General features: G+C 37.2%; 1 protein-coding gene across 3 annotated transcripts in view; it reads right to left on the bottom strand.

Moving 5' to 3' along the window:
* PIBF1 (progesterone immunomodulatory binding factor 1) overlaps window positions 1-23,768 on the bottom strand; it is a 202,973-nt gene that overhangs the window by 12,207 nt on the left and 166,998 nt on the right. For 2 of the 3 annotated variants that reach the window (XM_082601927.1, XM_082601928.1), the window contains exons 16-17: window positions 23,648-23,732; window positions 5,956-6,129 (exon numbers count right to left, since the gene is read on the bottom strand). In XM_082601927.1, the coding sequence (XP_082458053.1) occupies window positions 5,956-6,129; window positions 23,648-23,732 (259 nt within the window). Of the gene's footprint in view, window positions 1-5,955; window positions 6,130-23,647; window positions 23,733-23,768 lie in introns of those variants that run through there. The other variant, XM_082601929.1, reaches the window with a different exon arrangement.

Here is a 23,768-nt window from a genome sequence, read left to right as displayed (position 1 = left end):
TAAGGAAAAATTTGCCATCTCCTGATAGATGACTGTTAAATAAAGTGGGCACAAAATTTCAGATACACAGTTAACTGCTTTTTATTTTGGTAATTCCACTTCTTTACCTATTTAAACAGTAGTGTTTCTTTTATGTTACTATCTTAAAGTTATTTACCCTTTCTACCCATAAGATGGTGCTTTGGGTGACAAATTTTGTTGTGCCTATTCAGTTTTTTTTTTTTTTTTTTTTGCGGTACGTGGGCCTCTCACTGTTGTGGCCTCTCCCGTTGCGGAGCACAGGCTCCGGACGCGCAGGCTCACGGGCCCAGACGCTCCGCGGCATGTGGGATGTTCCCGGACCGGGGCACGAACCCGTGTCCCCTGCATCGGCAGGCAGACTCTCAACCACTGCGCCACCAGGGAAGCTCCCCAGTTTTTTTTCGGCCACGCTGTACGGCATGTGGGATCTTAGCTCCCCGACCAGGGGTCGAACCCGTGCCCACTGTATTGGGAGCGTAGAGTCTTAACCACTGGACCACCAAGGAATTCCCATGTCTATGCAGTTATTAACAGAGTTAATATTTTAACTGAGGAGGGCCCTATTTTCTGACTATTTCACACTTCTGTTTTTTTTTTAATTTAAGACTTTCATAGGTTCCATGGTATGAAACCCTTTTCATAATATATTTTTCATACACACACACACACACACACACACACACACATATATATATGACGTGATATTAGACATACAAATTACTTAAAAGTGAGCGTTTATACTGGGAACATTGCATTAATTTTTATGTGCTGGTTTAGATTAGTTATATTTGTAATTTTATAAAGAAACAGCACAAATTAGTGGTGTTAACAGGCCCTGAAGTAAATTGTATTCCAGGTGTAGGAAAGAGCTCAGAGGGCTGTGATAAAAACAAATGACAGGATTAACTGTAAACCAACCAGAAGTAATTTACTGTTCCAATGTGATTTGGGAGATAAATAACTGATAAGATGGGTAATTTTGTGTCATCCATAAGCAGGCAACTAAAACTTAATATGTAACTTGGGGATTATAACATATTGAGAAAGAATGCTGACTGATAAATGCAGACATAATAAGCCTGGTGGATTATTCCCGGAATCTAGAAAAAGAGCTAGAAATTAAGAATCTATTAGTGTTCAACCAGTGCCACTTTTCTAAAGAAAAGAAATATTATGTCTAGTAGATATAATTACTTGTTTTCAAAAAAAACCCGATAAAAGCTAGGAATTGAGGAAATAAATATTTATGATTCCTCAGAGGCAGGGCCCAACTAAAATGTGTCTAAGAGAGCTGACCCAGCTTTCCTACCAACAAAGTGACAAAAAGAGAAACTGCCCCAGATCATTCAGCCCTCATGGCTCTACTTCCACGCTCACTAAAAAAATTCCTTATTTCTAATTTAGCTTAGAGCTATATTACACCGGGAAGAGGCTGCAATTAGTATTCCTGAGACTCGAAATTGAAAATTATTTTTAAAAATGTAAATGTACATAGCTAGCTATCTTGAGGTCTGAGCATGTTCTGGTGAGATAAATCTAGATTCAACATGAAAAAGTGAGACCAGGGACTTCTCTGGTGGTCCAGTGGTTAAGAATCTGCCTTCCAATGTAGGGGATGTGGGTTTGATCCCTGGTCGGGGAACTAAGATCCCACATGCCGTGGGGCAACTAAGCCTGCGTGCTCTGGAGCCCGCACGCCACAACTAGAGAGAAGCCCGGGCGCTGCAAAGAAGAGCCCATGTGTCGCAACTAAGACCTGATGCAGCCAAATAAATAAATAAATATTTTTTAAAAAAAGAAGAAGAAAAGAGAAAGTGAGACCAGAGCTTCAAAACAAATGTGACAAAGCGTTAGAGGTATGAAGAGCAATTGGTTCCCTCAGCTCCTAGACATGGCTGGAGCCCCTTCAATCTACCAGCAAAGTTCATTTACCCCGGTGTGCCATACAAATGCTATACTTTTCTACGTGTGTTATAATGTGAAAAATGTGGGGTGGCACAGAGTTAGGACATGTTCTGCGGTAATACTATCCCAGGGCGGCACCCTGTGTCTTAAGACATCCAATGAATTGTATTCATTATATTAAGTATATTACAAATAACTGCTAAATTCCATTCTAATGAAGTTATAAACTTTTCTTTATGAATAAAGAGAAACACTGCTCTTTATAACCTATCAACTTAAATTAAAAAAATTTTTTTGGTAAAGTACACATAACATAAAATTTACCATCTTAACCATTTTTAAGTGTACAGTTCAGTGGCACGGGGTATGTTCACAGTTCATTGTTGTGCTACCATCAACACCATCCATCCTCAGAAGTCTTTTCATCTTGTCTAACTGAAACTCTGCACACATTAGACAATAACTCCCCATGCCCCCTGGTCCCTGGTAACCACCATTCTAATTCCCGCCTCTTTGAATTTGACTACTCTAGGTATATCCTATCCACTGTATTTTCCTTTTTTCCAAAGGAAAAGTGTTAAGTGGTGAAATGACTGAAGTCAGGCATAAGAATGTAGTAAGAGAGGAATCAAGTCTAGATTATTAAACATCCTAGTTTTGAATAATGAAAAGGAACACAAATTAGAAAATGTTTTGTGAGTATTAAACTCTCTGCCCTTGGAATTTCTCACTCTTTAACCCTTATTGTCCTTGTCAAAACCTAGACATTCTTCAAGGTCAACCTCAAATACTTTCTTTTCCTGGAGTCCATCAACATCACATTATCTCTTCTTTCTTTGAATTTCCATAGCAGTTTATATTTCCTTTAAAGTAGTTTGTATTTCCTTCCAAGACCATGGTCTTGGAAGTTGCTGCTTTCACTCTCCCTGGAGTTTATTTAGTTTAACACTAAAGTTCCCCACACAGTTTAGAGTTTTAACGGCTAAGAAGAAAACTAAATTGGGGAGGCAAATAACTGTTGTTGTTGTTTTTTAATGCTATGTTACCAGATGTTTATTGAGTACCTGCTTTGATCATGTGCTATGTAAGGCAATGGGAACACAGCTTCTATCCTCAAAGCACTTACATTCTGTGGTTCAATTTAGTCTTTGTTGGTGCATCAAATGCCTAAAAAAACAATTCTCCCACATCTGTGATTTCAACAGTCAGAACTTTTCTATAAAGTACACCTTTTGGCGTTGTCTTCTTATGTAAATATCACATGAGCACTGCAAAACGTTCATATGATTATACAGATATGAAAAGAAAAATGTCTCAAGCTTTTATTCCTCCCATTCCTCCTCTGTAACACAGCTCTACGCTCACCCCACTGCCCATTTAACAGGGGCTTTGTATGTCTTCCTCATATTTTCAGTGCACATATAAACATGCATCCATCCATCCATCTGTCTATCATTGAATTTAATATCAGGGAAAAATACCAACAGCAAATAATATCAGCCAAAGGATCTGGAAGTAAATTAGAAATGTTTCCCTTTTAGCTATAAAACCATAAGATTATGTAATGATTAGATCTTATTTGCAAATATTTGCACCATAAATTCCTTATTGACAAGATGAGAGAAAAACGTAAGAAAAGCACTATTATGGAAAATTGAAAATACTGAAAATAATAACCGTAAAAATTATGATGCCTTAAGAGAATCATGGATGTTAGTATAAAAGAAGTCCAGCCCTCATTTCATGTAATCTCCTTCCTAATTTTAAAGATAAGAGCCAGTTCAGGGCATTTAAATGACTCGCCCTAGGTGACCTAGTCTGTTCCCATTCCTAATTCTGCAGTATTAGCACATAGTCTTGATTTGACTGGTTTACAGCATGATATCTGAGTTTTCATTAGGATGTAGCTGAGATCATACCTTTTTTGAAAAATTTTCTCTTGTATACAAAAGTTTATTATAGAAAAAAAGAAAATACAGGTAAGCATAAAGAAGGAAATAAAAACTACCCAATTAATACTTCATATTTCAAATCTTCCTCATTTTCTTTTCATTGCAGAACCTTATCTCGAGATACTGGAGAAATCTGTTACTTATGTACTGGTGACAGGATTTCAGAATATCAGGTTACCAAGCTAAAGTCAGAAATGTAGGAGGGTCAGGGTCAGAAGGAATAGTTCATTGCTTGGAACAGAGAAGGGTCAGAAAAGCAGATCAGGGAGTGTGATAGGCTTTAAGTATGTGGCTGTATCTTGCGGTTTTCAACCAATCCTACGTTTTCCATTAGCATCTATGTATTCAGTCTGCTCTCTTCTTGTAGATTATAATATAATAATAGACACATCACACTGTCTGTCACAATCTTAGCCGACTTTCTGAGGGAAACTTGCCTAGCCATGGCCCTTCTGAATAAATAGCCCTAGGCAACTTTCCCTGGTACCCTGTGACCCCTGGTCACAGGTAAGGGCAGCCATTCAGTAGGCTGGCTAATAACCTTAACTAGTCTTGCCACAAGGGGTATCTGCCAACAAGGAGAAGCTGGGCCAGTTAAACTTGCTTTTGGAAAACACAGGAAGAACTAGGTTATAAGAGAGGAGATTAGGGAAAGGATGCATAGAAGTACATCTCAAGACAAGGGGCTGTGAGCAAGTTGATGAGGAAGTGGAAAACATGAGTAAGCAGACACCAGGAGAGAAACATAGGGAAGCTGAAGTACCACGAGAGGAAAAGATCTACGTACTAAGCTGTGGAAATCTATAGAGCTGCCTTGTACCCAGGCTGGTCAATCTCGATTTCCTGTGTTCTCCACCCTGTTCGCTCAGCCTTTATTGCTACAAGGATCCTTATGATAATTATCCCTTATTTCATTTAGATTGTAACTCTCATTTTTTTTTTTAAAGGAGGTTGAACTATGTAATCACCAAGCAAGCTCTCACATTTCATTGATCTTGCGTAGCATGTTCTGAATGTATAATGAAATAGCTTAGCTCAGAAGTTCCCATACTTGACTGATTATTATAATTATCTAGGGAGTTAAAAAAAAATTAAGATTCTGGGGACTTACTGAATCAGAATATCATACAGAAAATCTTTCTGGTTTTGAGTCTCTATGTTCAGATGGTAGAAATGTTTCTTCTGAGAAATTAAGGTATGGAGGGGAAACCATGTTGAAGTAAAGTGAACTATTTAATAAGGTTACTCCTATTTCGATTCTGTTGCCTTTTGATTCTTATTACTTGTTCAAACATCATTTTCAATATTTCCTAATTTATTTTCTATTTTAATCCAAATTTTTCTAATTTCTTGTTCTTCAACTAATTTCCGGGCACGTACATTTTTACCTAATAATGCATTTCAGTTTTTCAGTTTATGCTGATACGATTGGTTTTATACTTTATAAGAAAACTCAAAGCAAAATATATTATTTTACAAATAAGAGGGGGCGGGTGATATTTTGCATCCCTTTTATTCTTATGTAAATTTTAAAATGACAAAAACAGGGAATTTTGGTTGGCATTTTCACTGCCGAGGGCCCAGGGTGCAATCCCTGGGCTGGGACTAAGACCCTGCAAGCCACACGGCATGGCCAAAACAACAACAGACAAACAAACTTCTTTACGCTTATCTGTATTTTTCTTTTTTTTCTACAGTAAACTTCCTTTTATATACAAGAGAAAAATTTTCAAAAGAGGTATGACCTCAGCTACATCCTACTGAAAACTGAGAGATCATGCTGTAAACCAGTCAAATCAAGACTGTCTTTCTGATTCATTTATAAGTCATCCCTGGAGACTGGAGGAGGACAGTAATAGAGTAATGCTAATTCCTAGGCAAGTCTGATATGTTAACTAGAAATATAAACCCCAACTATCAACTGTTAAGATAGGTAACATATACATTCAGAAAAAGGATAAATACAGACCTTTTAAAGTTAGTTTGAAACCACTATGAGAGGAAAGAAATTTAAGTAAAATATATTTAGTGACAATAAGAGACACTAACATTCTAAGTTAATTTTTATTGTACTTACAAAGAGTGTTGGTTTGGGTATAAATATATTGTCTTCATGTTCTCTAGGCACATTCAAAGTCTTTGATTTCTGCTTTCTTGTCCCATTTTTGGATTCCATTTTAGTAAAAAGCAAGTTGTCCTCAGAACGCTTACTATGCATATTAATGATAATCTGTTTCATTGCTGCAAATTCCTGTTGTGTATGAAAATAGAAGATGGAAGTATGATTTTAACAAGCAGACTCATAATGTTGATGTTAAAATATTTATTTTTATTCTTGAAGTAGAAAAAACATTTGAAGCAATTACTACACTATATAAATGGGGAAAGTTGTGAAAAAACAACATATTAATATTCAATAATTATGCACATGAATCTCATAGTCATTAATACCGTTAAATGATAAATATATCATTCCAAAGGGGAAAGGGGGTAGGGATAAATTAGGAGCATGGGTTTAACAGACATATACTATTATACATAAAAGAGATAAGCAACAAGGATTTACTGAACAGCATAAAGAAATATATTCATCATCTTGGAAAATAATCTGAAAAAACATGTATAAATGACTCACTTTGCTGTACACTTGAAACTAACATGGTATTGTCAACTATACTTCAATTAAAAAAATTATTATTCTGTAGCCTAGTGTTTCCCCAATTTTTCTGCACATTGTAATCACCTGTGGAGCTTCAGAAACAACTGATGCCTGTGTCCCACCCCCAGAGACTCTGAGATAATTGGGTTGGGGTGTGACCTTGTCTCTGAAATTTTTTAAAGATCCCCAGGTGATTCTAACATATTTGGGAACCACGGGCATAGCTACTTTCCCCCGTAGTTTCTCTACACATGCTTGATAGGTACATTATTTAGGCACTTAGCTTCTTCTCTTCTACCTCTTAAACTATTCCATTTCCTTTTGAAGTCTTACATGAAGATGCAAGGGAAAAAGAGTCCAAAAATTTTTTTCTTGCCTATTAATCAGCAGTTCAAACAGTAAGTTTAATATAGCTTCAGGATTTCTTTAACCGTGTTATTCCCAGACTCACAGACATAGAAAACAAACTTAAGGTTACCAAAAGGGAAAGGAGGTGGGGAGGGATAAATTGGGAATTTGGGATGAACAGATACAGACTACTATATATAAAATAGATTAACAACAAGGACCGACTGTATACCACAGGGAACTGTCTTCAATATCTTGTAATAAACTGTAAGGGAAAAGAGTCTGAAAAAGGATATATATATATAAAACGGAATCACTTTGCTCTACACCTGAAACATTGAAAATCAACTATACTTCACTAAAAACAAAACATATTATTCCCTCTTCTTTTACAAATGAAAACCTGAGTTAGCTGTATCAGTCGTTGTTTGAACTAAGAATTCATTATGCTGAACTCCTTGAAGAACCCGGATCAAAATTTCCACTCCTTCCCTTTTCCAAGTCTTTTTTGTCTTTTATTTTCCCCCATAGTCAAACCTTTAGCACCAAACATTAACTAGTCGATATTTATGCTTAATTACTAAATTGATTCAATCAAACACAAGAATATGGAGAGAGGGCGGACTGAACTCTCCTTTACCTTATTATCTGTACAACAGTGGTAGGCTGTGTTGGTGGTAATTTTTTCCTATTCTTTTATTGCATCTTCATGCCAAGACACAGAAGTTAGGGCGACAGAAAGATGTTCTGCTCTCTTCTACTAATCTGTTTATAGACATCGGCTCTGTGTCAGAGCAAGTTCCTACAGGCCTTTTTTTTTTTTCTGGCTGTCATTAGTTCTATTTAGAACCATCTAGCTTGAGTGGGTATTTTAAAACAGAGCTGTTGAGTTTAAGCCACAGAGTCTTAATAAACCTCAGGGCCAAGAGAGGAGCTGGAAGAAACGGTGCCAGAATCCACTTTCTCATTTCTGCAGGAGAGACTGGCTTGGCCAATGCACATGAGGATGTGTCTACCTTCAGAAACTGCCAATCTGATACACTTTTATTTGACCCTTTTGAGGACTCATTGCTTTTGAGATTGTTACTTCATTTACATGCTTCCCTTTAGTGAAGTATATACCACTGATTTAATGTTAAACATGTCTTGTGTTAGGGTAGACTTCAGCTCCTTCTCTACTTACCACACGATAAGTAGAGGGGAGAGGGGAGATGACGGTCTCTCAGCCTATCAAAAAAAAAAAAAAACACTTTTTATCTGAAAGAACCTCTTTTTACTAGCCATAACTTTTGTGCCTTGGCATGAAGAGAAAATAAAATAATAGGAAAAAATTTCCTCTAACACAACCTACCACTCTATTACAGATAAATAAGGTCAAGGGGATCATACCTCCTGGCAGAAGGGAAGGGAGGGAGACCAAGGCTGAGGAAGGAGAAAAGGAAGGAGTTGGTGGGGTACCAGGCAGAGGGCTTTGGCTCCTAAGTGCCCAAGAGGAGGCCATAGTTTTGTTGCTCTTTGGCTTCACCTGCTGCTCATATAGGAACAGTTACAGGAAACAGATCACCCCTGATGCTGGTCAGGAGACAGAAGGGAAATTCACAGGTTTTTGCTTTACTTAGACTAGGATCACCCCAACTTAGGGTGCTATCACAGTACCACTTTTGTTCATCTGATAGTATTATACAATGTTAGCACGGGTTTTTGAAATCTAAGTAAAGAACACTGAAAAAGCAACAGAATTCTGTAAAATTCCTATTAAGATAATACACAGCTACAGTGGACACCAAAATAACATGCAGAACAATTCTGCTCAGTTTTATTATGTTTGATCATATAGATGACCTCTTTTATATCAATTGTAAATTTGAACAAAGAAAATTCCACTTTAACATCAAATAGTATCCACGATACCGCCACAGACTGAGCACACAGAAAGCCAAGCATAGGTAGTGGAGATATTTTAGTATGAGGTTAGAAGTCAAAGACACATCTATTCCTGACTCTGTTATTAACTGTGTAAACTTAAGCAATCTACTCTGATTGAATGAGCTTCAGTTTCCTAATTGATAAAATGTATGTCTGTGTTACCTTTTTGGATTTTTGCCAGTCTGGTAAGTGTTTGGGTATGTTTATTTTGCATTTCTCCTACTGTAAGGGTGGGCAGCTTTTCAGTTGTTTAAGGGTATTTCCTTTTTTGTTGATATCCTTGGCTCATTTTTCTGCTGGGTGATTGGTCATTTTCTTTTACATTTAGAGGCGCTCTTTACATGTTACAGACATTAGCTCTTGTCTGTAATATGAACGGCAGTTTTTCTTCCCTTTAAATCTTTTATTTGAATGTTTATGCTTTTTATTTTGTTTTTTTCCTATGCAGAACTTTCTGGTTGTGATGTAGCTGAATATGGCAATCCTTAATTTTATGGTCTTTCCATGTTTTCTTTTTCCATTTTCCTCAAGTTACTTTATGGTTTCTTTTTCTTTTCTTTTTCAAACATTTAGATCTTTGATCTGTTTGAAGTTTATCCTGGCTTATGGTGAAAGGTGTGGATTCAGCATTTTTCCCCCTTTGGCTATTCTGTAATAACATCATGTACTAAAGAGACAACTTTTTCCTCTGATTTGAGATGTTATCTTTATCATATACTGAATTTCCATAAGTATATTATTTCTGGACTTTTAAATTCTATTCCAGTTGTCTATTCATGCATTTTTTTTGTGGTATGTGGGCCCCTCACTGACGTGGCCTCTCCCGTCGCAGAGCACAGGCTCCGGACGCGCAGGCTCAGCGGCCATGGCTCACAGGCCCAGCCGCTCCGTGGCATGTGGGATCCTCCCGGACGGGGGCACGAACCCGTGTCCCCTGCATCGGCAGGCGGACTCCCAATCACTGCACCACCAGGGAAGCCCCATGTCACACTGTTTTAACGTTTAATGATTGAGGGTTTTTTGGGGCTATGTTCTTAGGGATAGGGGTGGGTTTATGTTGAATTAAAAAAACAACTTAGAACTGGCTTTTATGATACTGAATCTTCCTTACCATGAAAATATTTTAATATTTCTTTTACCTACATTTTTGGCATAAATTGTCCTTCCCTAGTTGATGTTACTATTACAATGAAATGTTTGTGATTCACAAAAATCCCAATTTGCAAATTGACGAACAAAAATAAACCAACATAACATACAAGAACTAGAAAAACTTGTCACTACAAAATGGGATCCTTTGTTAGGATTAAGTCATCCTGAAATCTGGCTTGGTCCTTACCATGTTCTCTTGTCTACCTCCTGATTGCTGGCTCCACCTCCTATTAAGAGTCTGCTCTTATTGTTTGGACTTGACTTTCACATGTCATTTCTCTAGCTTTTGGTTCTGCTTTTCTCTGTTCTCTAACTGTCCTTCTGTGATTGGTCAGCAGGGTTACTTGTACTACTGTTTAATGATTTATAAATACTGTTCACTGCAGAGCAGAGAGTGTGATTAGGTCCACAGAAAAGGAACCTGTGATGTTCAAAGGAAAATGTTTCAGGTATCAAGTTCAACTGGATTCTTTTTCTTACATTGCATCTATCGCTCAAAAATCATGCCATTTACTTAGATTCCTACTTGGGCTTTGACTTTCTCATAGAGATTTTTCCCCCTTCTTCTTAAGAGGTCTTGCCTTTTTTTCCCTCACTGATGGAACTAGTATATGTCTTTTTCCATATTACCTAAGATTATCTGGCTTAATCATACTGCTTGCTGGTATCAGTTTTGTACTGACTTCTTTTAAGACTGCTGCACAGTTGTTATTCTGAAATTTCTTTTTATTGCACATCTTGGCATGTTCCATTATTTCTTGCATTGCTCTCTTTTTGTCGTTTGATGGGAAACAATCTAGCAATTTCATGAGAGAGGGTAAAGTACTGTGCTTCCCTTCAGAACTTTGATGGTGTTACATCTCTATCTTCTAAAGTCAAATTTCTAGGAACTATGAGGCCAAGCTGATCTTTATTTCTTTGCAGGTATTTTATTTCTCTCTGGAATTGTTGATCTTGTTTAGCTTTTCCCTGTTAATTTCTGTCTTCTTACCTTTTTCTAAGCTTTAGGAGAGTTCAGTGGCTTTTCCTGACATCCTTCTACTGGCATTTTTACTTACTTATAATAACTTCATGATTTTGACTTTAGCAATTTTTGAAAACACCAGAAACGTTTTCTGTATAATGCTTATTTTCTGTAAATACTACTTCCTCAAATCTTTCCGAAGAAACTAATTACAATACTTTGTAAGTTTTCTGTTACAGAAATTTTTGTTTTCTCTGAAGAAGGGAGTCAGTTTCTCTGTTTATTGTGATTTTTCCCTTTTGTGCTATTAATTTTCTTCCAGTTTCTGACGGTCTTTCGTTGTGTGTTCCAATTTATGAATGAAGGAACAGACTAAATGTTTTCTTTCTGCTGCTATGGGCCATTCATCTGAATGAGACAGTTGAGTACAATCTCTGGATATGTGAATAAGAAAATCTGTCAAGGAGGCTCCACTCTAGGGTCCTCAGGTGGAAAGTAGGCTCTCTTGTCCAAAATGACAAAATGTGGAGTGTCCTAATATGTGGCCCCTTTGTTTTGGCAGTCCTAGTCTATTCCTGGCAAATGTTCCATTAATTTAGAAAGCCATTTGTCAAAATATTTTTTTAATTCCTGCTTTTTAAAATTATAGAAGCATTACTTGTTCATTATAAAATTCAAATACAGCAAAAGTGCCATGCCTCAAATTCTTTCCTTTTACCACTTGTTTGAGACATTTAAACACTCTTCTATAGCAGTCTGATTTATAATAATATTCATTAATTCTGATATGCTTTTATAGTGATTTTCAAAAACCTAATAGTATATATCTTATAATTCTAGTATATCAAATACATAAGACAATTACAGTAACTTCAAGAATGAAGGAAACATTCATTAAAACGAACAAATGTAGAACCGCATCTGATTACACAATTGAAACTTAAAACAAAACAATAAAAAACACATTGCAGTACAGTACTCTTCAAAATGGAAGAGTTAAGGACATTCTTATGAAACTTCCAGACGATGATGGTGATGAAGATGATGACTGTTACTATACAATCTCTATAAAAGAGATAAATTGCTCTCTTGAATCCGAAAGCACATATCTTGGCCATTTAATATAAACTATTTGCATAGAGGGTGGCATATTAAAACAGCTCAACTGCAGAGCAGCTGCTTAAGAGTATTGCATAGTTGATGCCAATAAATTGCTGAAAGTTGTAAACTCTGCAAAGATGTTGGCAAGGGGACACATAGATGGCATTTCTTGATGAAAATAGCTCTGACAAGTATAATGCAAACTATGTGTTCCACTGGAGGTTAAATGTAAGTGCTTTTCTAGAGGAATAACAATGTATCTGGCAGTCAAGTCAGAATTCTGTGCAACTTTCCTACCTGAGCTAATGCAAGGTAGAAACCAACCTTGTTTTAAACCAAGTACATCCATATTTTGGAGGTTTAAACTTCATCTAAAAGAGTATTTAAACAACATTTTATTATGGAAATTTTCAAAGATCCAAAGAGAAGAGAGCATGGCATAGGGAGCCCCCAGTTTCTATTGCCCAACTTTAATCATTATCAACATTTTGTCAGTATCATTTTTTTTCAAACAGCTTTATTGAGATACAATTCACATACCATATTGTCATCCATTTAAAGTATACAATTTTAAAACTTTTTTAATCACCTCAAAAAGAAACACCAAGTCCTCTAGGAATCACTCCTCTATCCCATCTGGTCCTCAACTTCCCAACCCTAAGCAAGCACTCATCGACTTTCTGTTTCTGTAGATTTCTCTGTTCTAGACATTTCAAATGAATGGAATCATATAATATGTGGTCTTTTGTAACCAGCTTCTTTTACCTAGCATAGTGTTTTCAAGGTTCATCGATGCTGTAAATCTATCAGTACTTCATTTCTTTTTATGACTAAGTAATAATCCATTGTATGGCTATACCACGTTTTGTTTATCCATTCATCAGCTGGTGAACATTTGGGTTGTTGTGAATAATGCTGCTAACATCTAACATTCATGCACAAGTTTTTGTGTAGACATGTTTTCATTTCTCTTGAGTATAAACCTAGTTGTGGAATCACTAGGCCATATGGTAACTCTATGCTTAATCATCTGAGGAACTGCCGTAATGTTCTGTCAACATTGTTTTATCTACTTCCTTTCTAGTTATTTTGAAATATTTTAGAGCAGATTTCAGACCTCAGATCATTTCACTTGTAAATGCTTCAGTAGAGATTTTTAACAGATAAAAAAAAAAAAACAACCTCACAATATCATTACCACATCTAACACTATAGTTTAAAAGAAAATGTAAATTTATTTCAAAGTCATCTATCAATACTCTAAGTGCTCAATGAGAATTTTAAATTATTAATATTATCAAAGCAAATTTTTAACATAGTTCAATGTATGATTTTTTTTTTTTTTTTTTTTTTTTTGCGGTACGCGGGCCTCTCACTGTTGTGGCCTCTCCCGTTGCGGAGCACAGGTTCCGGATGCGCAGGCTCAGCGACCATGGCTCACGGGCCTAGCCGCTCTGCGGCATGTGGGATCTTCCCGGACCTGGGCACGAACGCGTGTCCCCTGCATCGGCAGGCGGACTCTCAACCACTGCGCCACCAGGGAAGCCCCAATGTATGATTTTTGAAGAAGTAAAAATATACCTTGAATGTCAATGGCACTATACTCTAAACAATACACAAAACATTTTGTATAGCAAATTAACATTCATGTAGTACTTACTATGTGCCAGGCTTTGCACTAAGTATTTTACATAAAAATTTAATCCTCTCCCAAATACCAAGAGGTAGATATGACTTCAATTTTCAATATAAGGAAACTGAGGTTTAGAAGATTTTTAAGAAATATAGCCAAGGACTTCCCTGGAGGCACAGTGGTTAAGAATCCGCCTGCCAATGCAGGGGACATGGGTTTGAGCCCTGGTCCAGGAAGATCCCACATGCCGTGGAGCAACTAAGTCCGTGTGCCACAACTACTGAGCCCGCGTGCCACAACTACTGAAGCCTGCACACCTAGAGCCTGTGCTCTGCAACAAGAGAACCCACCGCAGTGAGAAGCCCATGCACCGCAACGAAGAGCAGCCCCAGCTCGCCGCAACTAGAGAAAGCCCGGGTGCAGCAATGAAGACGCAATGCGGGCAAAAAAAAAAAAAAAAAAAAAAGCCAGATTCATTAGCTATTAAGAAATGAAATCAGGGTTCAAATGGGTTCAAAGCTGTCATTATTTAGACGTTATATACACAGTAATGCGGATGCCTTCTGTCAAGGCCTTTGATAGCCACAATTTCAGGTTTGGAAGGGACCTTCAAGTTATTTAACCTCTATACAAAACAAAGCAGAACAACAACAATAACACCTGAACAAAGCAAACAAAACATGTCTCCTTATAATGTCTACCCTTAGGTTTTAATTTCAGCCTTTGGAGAGATGTATCGTAAGTCTATTTCTGCCTACTTTGAATTTCTTGTATCTCTCTAAGTCTTTTCTTCTCAAAACACCCCCAATCCATTAATCTCTCTTACTACCGAAAAGAATTCTTTTATCATCTTGATTATTTTCCTCTGATTATCTCCTAGTATTCAAAGTTTTGGGCCTAGGACAGAATAAAGAAAGGAGTCTTGGCCAGAGCAGAGGGAAATAAGGCTTATCTACTCCTTATTCTAATGCATTTCAGATGACAAACATATTTGGAGTCATACCCTATCTACCACTGAAAGCTTAGCTGAGAGCTCAAGTGTTTGGTGAATGAGACGCAACTGTGCTGTCATAGCCTAGGGGACGTAACTAATCACCTACAACATTCTTTCCTAAATTTGAATATAATCTTAAGGTCATCCTCAACAGCGAGGCAGGTAGAGGAAGCTCGCATTAACACACTGAAGGAGGCCCCTCTGAACTGAAATCTACCGCGACTGTTGACTTAAAACAGAAGTGTGGGCACCTTGATTCTGTTCTGATTGGTTTGTGCAGACCCTTTCACTCATCTGATTACTGAAGAGTACCTTGGACTTCTAACTGCTTTGCCTTCTGGTATTCATGTCCTCTTGGTGCCTGGCTTTCCCTTCTATATCAGTATTCATCTAGCTGCTGTCTGGTTTCTGGCCTTTACTACTTCAGTATAATCTGATAGTTTTTGATGCATGTTCTTGTTGATTTCCATCATCAATTTCAGACTCCAGACTCTATCCTCCATTTTGAGCACTGGTGTCCACAGCGTGACTCACTCCAGTGCCTGTACCTTCTCCGTGTTGTATTCCCTGCCTTCCCTCAGTGTCAGCTCCTTCATATGGGATATCGATTTGTTAAGTTTAAATTAAAATACTGCCAAATAAGACCATAATCATTTCATTTCATTGTTAATAATCCCTCCTGGCCAACAATTTCCAGAGACTTACTTTAATAGCTTTGCAGTTTGTTTTGTGTGTTTCCTTATACCCTAGAATTGTTTGGTTTGTTATAAACTGCTGCTATTCTAGAAGTCATAAAAACACAGGGTTAGAAATGATAGCAAGAGGTCATTTACTTGTTCCTTACTGATAAAAAAGGGTCAGAGAAGTGTACTTACTATTTAAAAGAAAACATACCAAACTTCTAAAATGTAGTGGGAAAAATACACATTTCATTCTTTAAAAAAAAAAAGCAAAAACAATAACTAGAAAATGACAGGTCTATATGATACATAACAGATGTGAAAGTGTGATGTGAAAAAAGTTAAAAGAGCATATATACACAGATTCGTATTTTTATGATGAGATAGAATGTTTCACACAAGACAGAATTTTACTTGCAGGACACAACAGAGATATTTGTAATTTTAAAGCTGATGATGAAAGGATTAAAAATGAAGCCAAAATACTTATGAAATCAAAATAATCTGACCTAGTTCTACTAAGTTTTGTATAAGTCCACATAAACATAGAGGTCCACACAGTACAATCTAAAAAGATTTGTGTCTTTTATGCAATTCAAAATTGAGGAGAGGGAACATTCAGTTGCTGCATCTGTCAAATGGGTATAAGACCATCATAGAGCTCTTGGGACACTTTAGTATAACATAATTGGGCTGAAAAATTTTAAAACATTTTTGTAGGAAGAAGTTATAAAAACTCAAGATATTATTATTACTTTTATACAGTAGGTTTAGTTTTGTCATACTTAAAGTATATTTAAATTCAACATTCACAAATGAGTATTTTTTGCAATAGTTTACTCCCTGAATTTCCTCAGACCTAAATTCACATACCCTTATATGGAAAAAATAAACATTCTAAAACTTTATAGGGAAAATATGACTTATACTTTATGTGTTTTAGGTTTCCACTATAATAACTGTCTTTAAAATACACATTTACATCTAGGAGATCAAAAACAAATTTGAACTTGAAGAGCACCACTAACGATGAGAAATGTATGAATCTCAGAAATAATTACATCTTCATTTAAAGAAAAATTAACTTACCCACACACTTTTTGTTTTTTTTAGTCATACTGACTGTTCTGACTGTAAAATGTAAGTATATATGTGTATAAGAAAATCGTGTAAAAAGGTATTCTTAAGAAAATTTCAAAATAGTTAAGTATGAACCAAAAAGAATGACACACATATAGAAATATGTAATTTGTTTGAACCCTTTATGAAGTGGATTGCCTAAGGGGCACTTGTGATGCTGAAATGTCCCTGAAACTTTCCGAGAAATCACAAAGAACACAGGAGTTAGAGTCCTGGAACATAAACATACCATAAAAGAATGATAATTATACTGTGACTTCACTTTTCAGAAACCTGGCTAACTGCAGGGTTTGTTTTCTTTTTGTTAAGTGACATTCACTGCAATAAAAGGCAAGTTATCTGGAACCATGGGAGTTAGTCCAACCAGGTAAGTGTGAGGCCTTGCACACGCTAGGCACTTAGTAAGAAGTGGTTGGTTAAATGCTGGTTAAATACTAACTGAAATGCTTGTGGACCTTGAGAGGGATTATTGGCAGAAGCAGTGAGTGAAAGGGTAGAAGAACCTCAGGTTTGAGAAACAGATTTCTTATATTCCACAAATATTTACTTTTGAGGAGAGAGAATGTGAATATATTAAAGGCTAGTTTCTAATGCTTTCCATTTGACAGCTTCTAGTGCAATTATTATTGAAGGTTGGAAAAGACCACAGTTAGTTTAACAAACATTCAGTTGAATACTTACCAAATACTGTGCTAAAGGCTAATACACAAAGGAAAACTAGGCACTCTATTGGCAAGACAGATGCGTAATTGTGATATATAGTGATAGGAATATTAATACAAGTATTTTTAAAGTTATGGGAAAGAAGTAAAAAAAAGATGTTTTTCTTTATTGAGTTATGAAGGGCTTCAAAGAATAGATAACATTTGAACTGACTCTTGAAAAGGAAGGAAAAGAGGGAAGGGTCCTACATTTACTGAGTTACTGTCACATGCCAGGAATGTACTACATTGTTTAATTCTCATATAACCCTGTAAAATAGATATTACCTTTATTTATACATGAGAAGACTGAGTTTAGAGGGGTTAAATTATTGTCTCAAGAATCCATAGCTATTAAACTGTGGGCTTTAAGTGATTATGACATGTTGGCGTAGGTTCATCATTTGTACCACATGTCCACACTCTGGGGAGGCTGTGCATCGGGGGCGGGGGTAGGGGGCATATGGGAAATCTCTGTACCTTCCTCTTAATTTTGCTGTGAACTTTAAACTGCTCTAAAAAATTGTCTTCAAAAAAAAAGAATCCATAGCTATGAAGTAGCAGAGCCATCTTGCCTGTCTGACTGCTGGCTTTTCCCACAGTATTTCAAAATATAGGTGATGTAAGGAATATAGGGGTAATTCCAGCCTTAGAATTTAATAAGAGAGCTGAACAAGTATATATGTAATTCTGGGTCAATCCAGCTGTCCACCTTCTCCATAGTTACACCTAGCATGCTGAGTGTAAGCTGCTAGAGAAAAATTACACAGAATGGCAGTACTACAAATATATGACATTTCATCTTGGCAATTATTTGTTTCTGTAATGTACATCACTCATTTATTACATAGCTATTTCAAACTTCTATTTTCCTCAGAACTCTGATCCTATCACGTGTCTTGCCCAATAGAAAACAACCATTAGATGGGAACTCCCTAAATTCTTACCACCAAACCTACTAACTTATTACTTTTAATGTAATTTTGATTTCTCCCCTGCAAAATGGAAAAGGTGCCCCACCTGTCTAAAGTTAAATCCCATCACTTCACCCTGGATCTGCTCCTTTCCCAACACTTTTGCTCAATTGATCATCCTCTCTCTTTTGTACTTTCAATGTCTCTCTCTGTTTGGTTCCTTCCTATCCCCATTTAAGCCGGATACTCTCCAACTCCGGGAGGTAAAGGCCCTTGATCTCATGCTCCCTTCCTGATCACCTTATATTCTCTTATTCAAAGGGTTGTCTAGTTTTCTTTTTACTATTTTTCAACTTCTACTTATTTATCAGTTCACTGCAATCTGCCTTTAGTGCCACTGAAACTGCTTTTTTTAACATCTTGTTAAATCCAAATACCATTTTCTTTTTCATCTTTGTTCGACTTGGTCCCTTGGCAGCCTAAGCCACTGCTGACAACTTCCTCCCTCCTGAATGCTTCTGGCTTCACGTGGGTCTACTCTTTTCCTGATGCACCTGCCATTTCTCTGGTCACTCCTCACTCTTCTTTGTGTAAGCATTTTTTGCTCTGCCCAGCCCTTAAATATTAATGCTCATCAAGAATCTGTCCTAGGCCTTTTTCTGTTCTCACGCTATATACCCTTACTAGTTCATTTAATCTACTTCCATGTAAAGCACCACCTTTATGCTGTTGACTCTCAAATCTCTACCTCCAGATAACTTCTCTTTCTTGGGCTCCAGAACCTACATTGTCTTTTTTTTTTTAAAGAAGGTGTCGGGGGTAGGAGTTTATTAATTAATTAATTTATTTTTGCTGTGTTGGGTCTTCATTTCTGTGCGAGGGCTTTCTCTAGTTGTGGCGAGCAGGGACCACTCTTCATTGCGGTGCGCGGGCCTCTCACTGTCGTGGCCTCGCTTGTTGCGGAGCACAGGCTCCAGAATCGTAGGCTCAGTAGTTGTGGCTCACGGGCCTAGTTGCTCTGCGGCATGTGGGATCATCCCAGACCAGGGTTCGAACCCGTGTCCCCTGCATTGGCAGGCAGATTCCCAACCACTGCGCCACCAGGGAAGCCCCAGAACCTACATTTTTAACTCTCTACTGAATATATCCACTTAGATATTTTCTGGAGTTCTTCTTTCCCAAACCTACTCCTCCTATGTTCTTTGTAGCACCACCATAAACCCAGGATACAAGCCAAAACCCTGGGCATCAATTCTCATTCCTCCTCTCTTCATCATTCCCTAAGTTCAGTCAATCACCAAGCACAGTGATTCTGCTTTCTAAATAGTTTTCAAATTGGTCCCTTCTTGTTGGACACCATCATCACCAGTTTAGTTCATGATACCACCTATTGCTCAATGAAATATTGAAATAGCTTCCTAAGTGGGGCTCTTACCACTCCCGCTAATACATCTGCAAAAGAAACCAGAAAAAGACTTTTATACCAGTTTCTTAAAATTATGCTCAGTATTCTATTAGATACATGGCTGATTAAAGATACTTCTCCTACTTTTGAAAGCTTAGATTCTAAGGACCCATGATGAAATATATACAAATAAAAGCAGAATTAAAATTTCCAAAGGTGTTCAGCAAATCTTGTTTCATTAAGGCAAATATGAGTGGATAAAAATGAATGAAAAATGAAGGCCATTAAAGAAGACTCTTGAGAGGTATGCTCAACGAGAGAGAAGCCATTCTAAGGAATCACATTTCGTATACTCAGAACTGAATGTTTAATTTGAAGCCCTGGTAATGTTATCCTATCAATCTTTTCCTTTACCTTTTTAAAACCTAATTATTTAAGATTTATAGTTTATATTTTTATACCTCAAAGCTCTTAGCATAAATGAAGACATTTAAGGGTAAAAAAGATTACCTTCCACTTGAAAGACAAAGAAAGAGTTATTCTGAAGCATCATAAGTGAAAGAAAAGAAAAAAAGATTACAACACCTGGATAAGATATTCAGCTCTGACTTTTCTGGCAACTAAGACGAAAAGGAAGCACATTAAATTACATAGTTTTCATTTTCTGAAAAAAAGACAGAAGGATATAACTTCATCTACAGAGGCAAAAATTTTCCTGGAACTCACACAAGCAGTAATTCATTCTGAGATTTTTGTCTAAATGGGACTAAGGAGAAAGATCATAAGCTTCTGTTTCAGAAAAAAAAAAAAAAAGTTTCGACAGTAAGTACGGTTGAGTTACTTAACTCTTATCAGCATCAGTTTCATCTGTAAAAGTAGGGACAATGATATTTATCTCAGCGTACTGTAGCAAAGACTAAATTATGTAATATAAATGGAAGTACTTAGTAGATTGCCTTAAATAGTTTCACGAAACAAAGAGAAATGACACCAGATTTTATTCCGATCTTCTATAAAGGCAGAGGTCATGACATTCAATTGTGCCTTAGTGGAAGGAATTTTGTTAGGAGAGATATTTTGCCCCTTTCCCCTTCTCTCTGTTTCCCGAAGATTTCACTGAATACAGGGACAAAACCTGTAGAATTCAGAATAGACGGACGTGGACAGATATGAGATCTCAATTCAATTTATGATCACATCTTTCAGTTAGTATTTTTTGTGCAGATCCTTTAACCTAATACGTTTACTCGTCTCAGCTGAGCTTTGTAGTCTGAAAAGGCAAACTAAAAAAGGCGATTTTTCTCCATACTCACCCTCTCTTCACTTTTTTTTTTTTATTATTAGGTTAATACATTTTCTCTAAAGAAGAGAATAAAAATCACCTAATACACTTTCCAAATACACACAACCATTTTTGAATGTATAAATGCTAGAAGTTTATAGAATAAGAGGCCACGATGGATTTTATCATTCCTGGAAATCCTTAAAACCACAATTGAACTCCCAACGTGAGAGGAGTTTTAAGCTAACAATTTTGAGCTAACACGAATAGAAAATAAATCTTCTGTGGCCATGCCTCAACTATCCTAGCATTGTCAACCTAGAACTATCCCACTCATTTTCTTTTTTCATGTAACACATATTGAATAACTATGTAAATGAGGTGGGGATCTCATTTCATATTACCATAAACAGTCTTACCAGAACTAAGTAACACCACTTAAAAAGTTAGAGCAAGAGCTGCCCAGTGCAAAAAGAAAATGAAACACTTTAAATGTTCATTTGGTCTCTTTATGAATCACTAATTGAAACTGAGAAAATTTAGCTGATTGAAGCAATGATTCATACTAGATCATTTTCACAGGGTCCTGACTAGGGTGAGGCAAGGTCTCAGGTGCTAGTGCTGCACTGTGCATGCCTCTGAGAGGGGTCACCTCCTCTATTTTGTGCCTTCAGTGCCTGACTGCCCTCACCTTAGTCTCAGCCCTGATTTTAACTTTCAAAAAATTTTATTTATCAAGTTATTCTTATTCAACTGTTATCTATTGGCTGTTCTGGGCACTTCACCCAATTCCCCTGACACCATTTCTAGATGATATGCATCTTTGAGCTGCTTCCAGGAATATTCCCTAGTTCATCTCTCTCAATAATTTCCTTCCAATAATTTCTTCCCAAATACCTGATATATCTTTCCCAGACTAGGAAACAATGTCTTCAGGATACTCATAAACCAATGATCTGTTTTGAGCATTTTTTCTCTGTTAGCACAGCAAAACGGTAAAAACATGGCTAAGACAAGGCAGTGATAGTACAGTGGAAAAAATTCATGGATTAAAAAACTAGGCTTAACGGTACCAACTGCTGGCGAGGATGCAGAGCAACTGGAACTCTCATTCACTGCTGGTGGGAATGCAAAAGTTACAGTCACTTTGGAAAATAGTCTGGCAGTTTCTTACAACATGAAACACTTTCCATATGACCCAGCAGTCCTGCTCCTCGTATTTACCAAGAGAAATGGAAACTTATATTTACACAAAAATACATACACAATTGTGTACAGCAGCTTTATTTATAGGCACTCCCAAATGAAAACAACTCAAATGTCCATCAGCTGGTGAATGGATTAACAAACTGTGGTATATCCATACAATGGAATACTACTTAGCAATAAAAATTAGGACAAATTACTAATATTTACAATAACATAGATTGATCTGTTTTATGGTAAGTGAAAAAACCGAGACTAAAAAGACTAATAGGGCTTCCCTGGTGGCGCAGTGGTTGAGAGTCCGCCTGCCGATGCAGGGGACGCGGGTTCGTGTCCCGGTCCTGGAAGATCCCACATACCTCGGAGCGGCTGGGTCCTTGAGCCATGGCCGCTGAGCCTGCATGTCTGGAGCCTGTGCTCTGCGACAGGAGAGGCCACAACAGTGAGAGGCCCACGTAACGCAAAAAAAAAAAAAAAAAAAAAAAAAAAGACTAATAATTTTATCTATTTCACATTCTGTGAAAGGATAATACCTTTTGTTGAAAAAAGGCAAAACTGGGCTTCCCTGGTGGCACAGTGGTTGAGAGTCCGCCTGCCGATGCAGGGGACGTGGGTTCGTGCCCCGGTCCGGGAGGGTCCCACGTGCCGCGGAGCGGCTGGGCCTGTGGGCCATGGCCGCTGGGCCTGCGCGTCTGGAGCCTGTGCTCCGCAGTGGGAGAGGCCATGGCAGTGAGAGGCCCGCATACCACAAAAAAAAAAAAAAAAAAAGAAAGAAAAAATGTAGAACTATAGGGATAGAAAACAGATCAACTGGAGTTGGGGAAAAGGGTCACTACAAAGGGGTCAAGAGGGAATTTTCTGGGGTGATGGAATGATTTTATATATTAATTGTGGTGATGGTTACACAACTGTATGTATTAGTCAAAAATCATAGAAACATGCTGGAAAGGGTAAATTTTATTGTATATCATATCTCAATAAATCTGACTTATAAAAATGAGAAAAAAAACTGGGGTTATCTCTTAGTTACCACCTGGCTCTGGGGAAGCCACCAAAACCTGAGTTTCTTCTTTTATAAAATAGGGATACTATTACCTTTAAAATATTTTTTGTGAGGGACAAATTAAAAGAAAACTTATGAATTTTAAAGTTCAATACAAATATTGTACACCAGGCACTGGCCATATAATGATGAATAAGACAGAGGTACACTAAAGAAATGTACTATCTAGGGAATTCCCTGGTGGTCCAGGGGCAAAGACTCAGCACTCCCAATGCAAGGAGCCTGGGTCTGACCCCTGGTCACGTAACTAGATCCCACATGCTGCAACTAAGATCCCACATGCCACAACTAAAATATCCCGCATACCACAACTAAAGATCCTGCATGCCACAATTAAGACCCGACGCAGCCAAATAAATATTAAAAAAAAAAAAAAGAAATTTACTGTCTAGAGGGAGAAAGGGATAAGACAGATAATTATTAACATGGAAATTCAATGACAGAGATATGAACAAGGCAATAGGGACCATCAAGAAGAAGCATTCCAGGAATAAGAATTAACTCATAATGAACACAGACTACTGGGATCCAATAATCTTAACCCAATATGATTTTGAAAAAGCCTAAGGTGGTAAAAATTATGACAAAATGGAAAAAGTACCTCACGATGATTTAGAAGTTGTTCCAAATCTAATGCCATTTGATTCTTCATGTGCTGTAAAGCTGACTTTTCTTTATTTAAATTGCTGGAAAAAAAAAACCCCACCAAGTTTTAAAAAGTT

The sequence above is a fragment of the Mesoplodon mirus genome, assembly GCF_964341445.2.
Source record: "Mesoplodon mirus genome assembly, chromosome: 17".
Classification (NCBI taxonomy): Eukaryota; Metazoa; Chordata; class Mammalia; order Artiodactyla; family Ziphiidae; genus Mesoplodon; species Mesoplodon mirus.
Note: the sequence above shows the minus strand (reverse complement) of the source record. Positions and strands in the feature narration are given on the sequence as shown.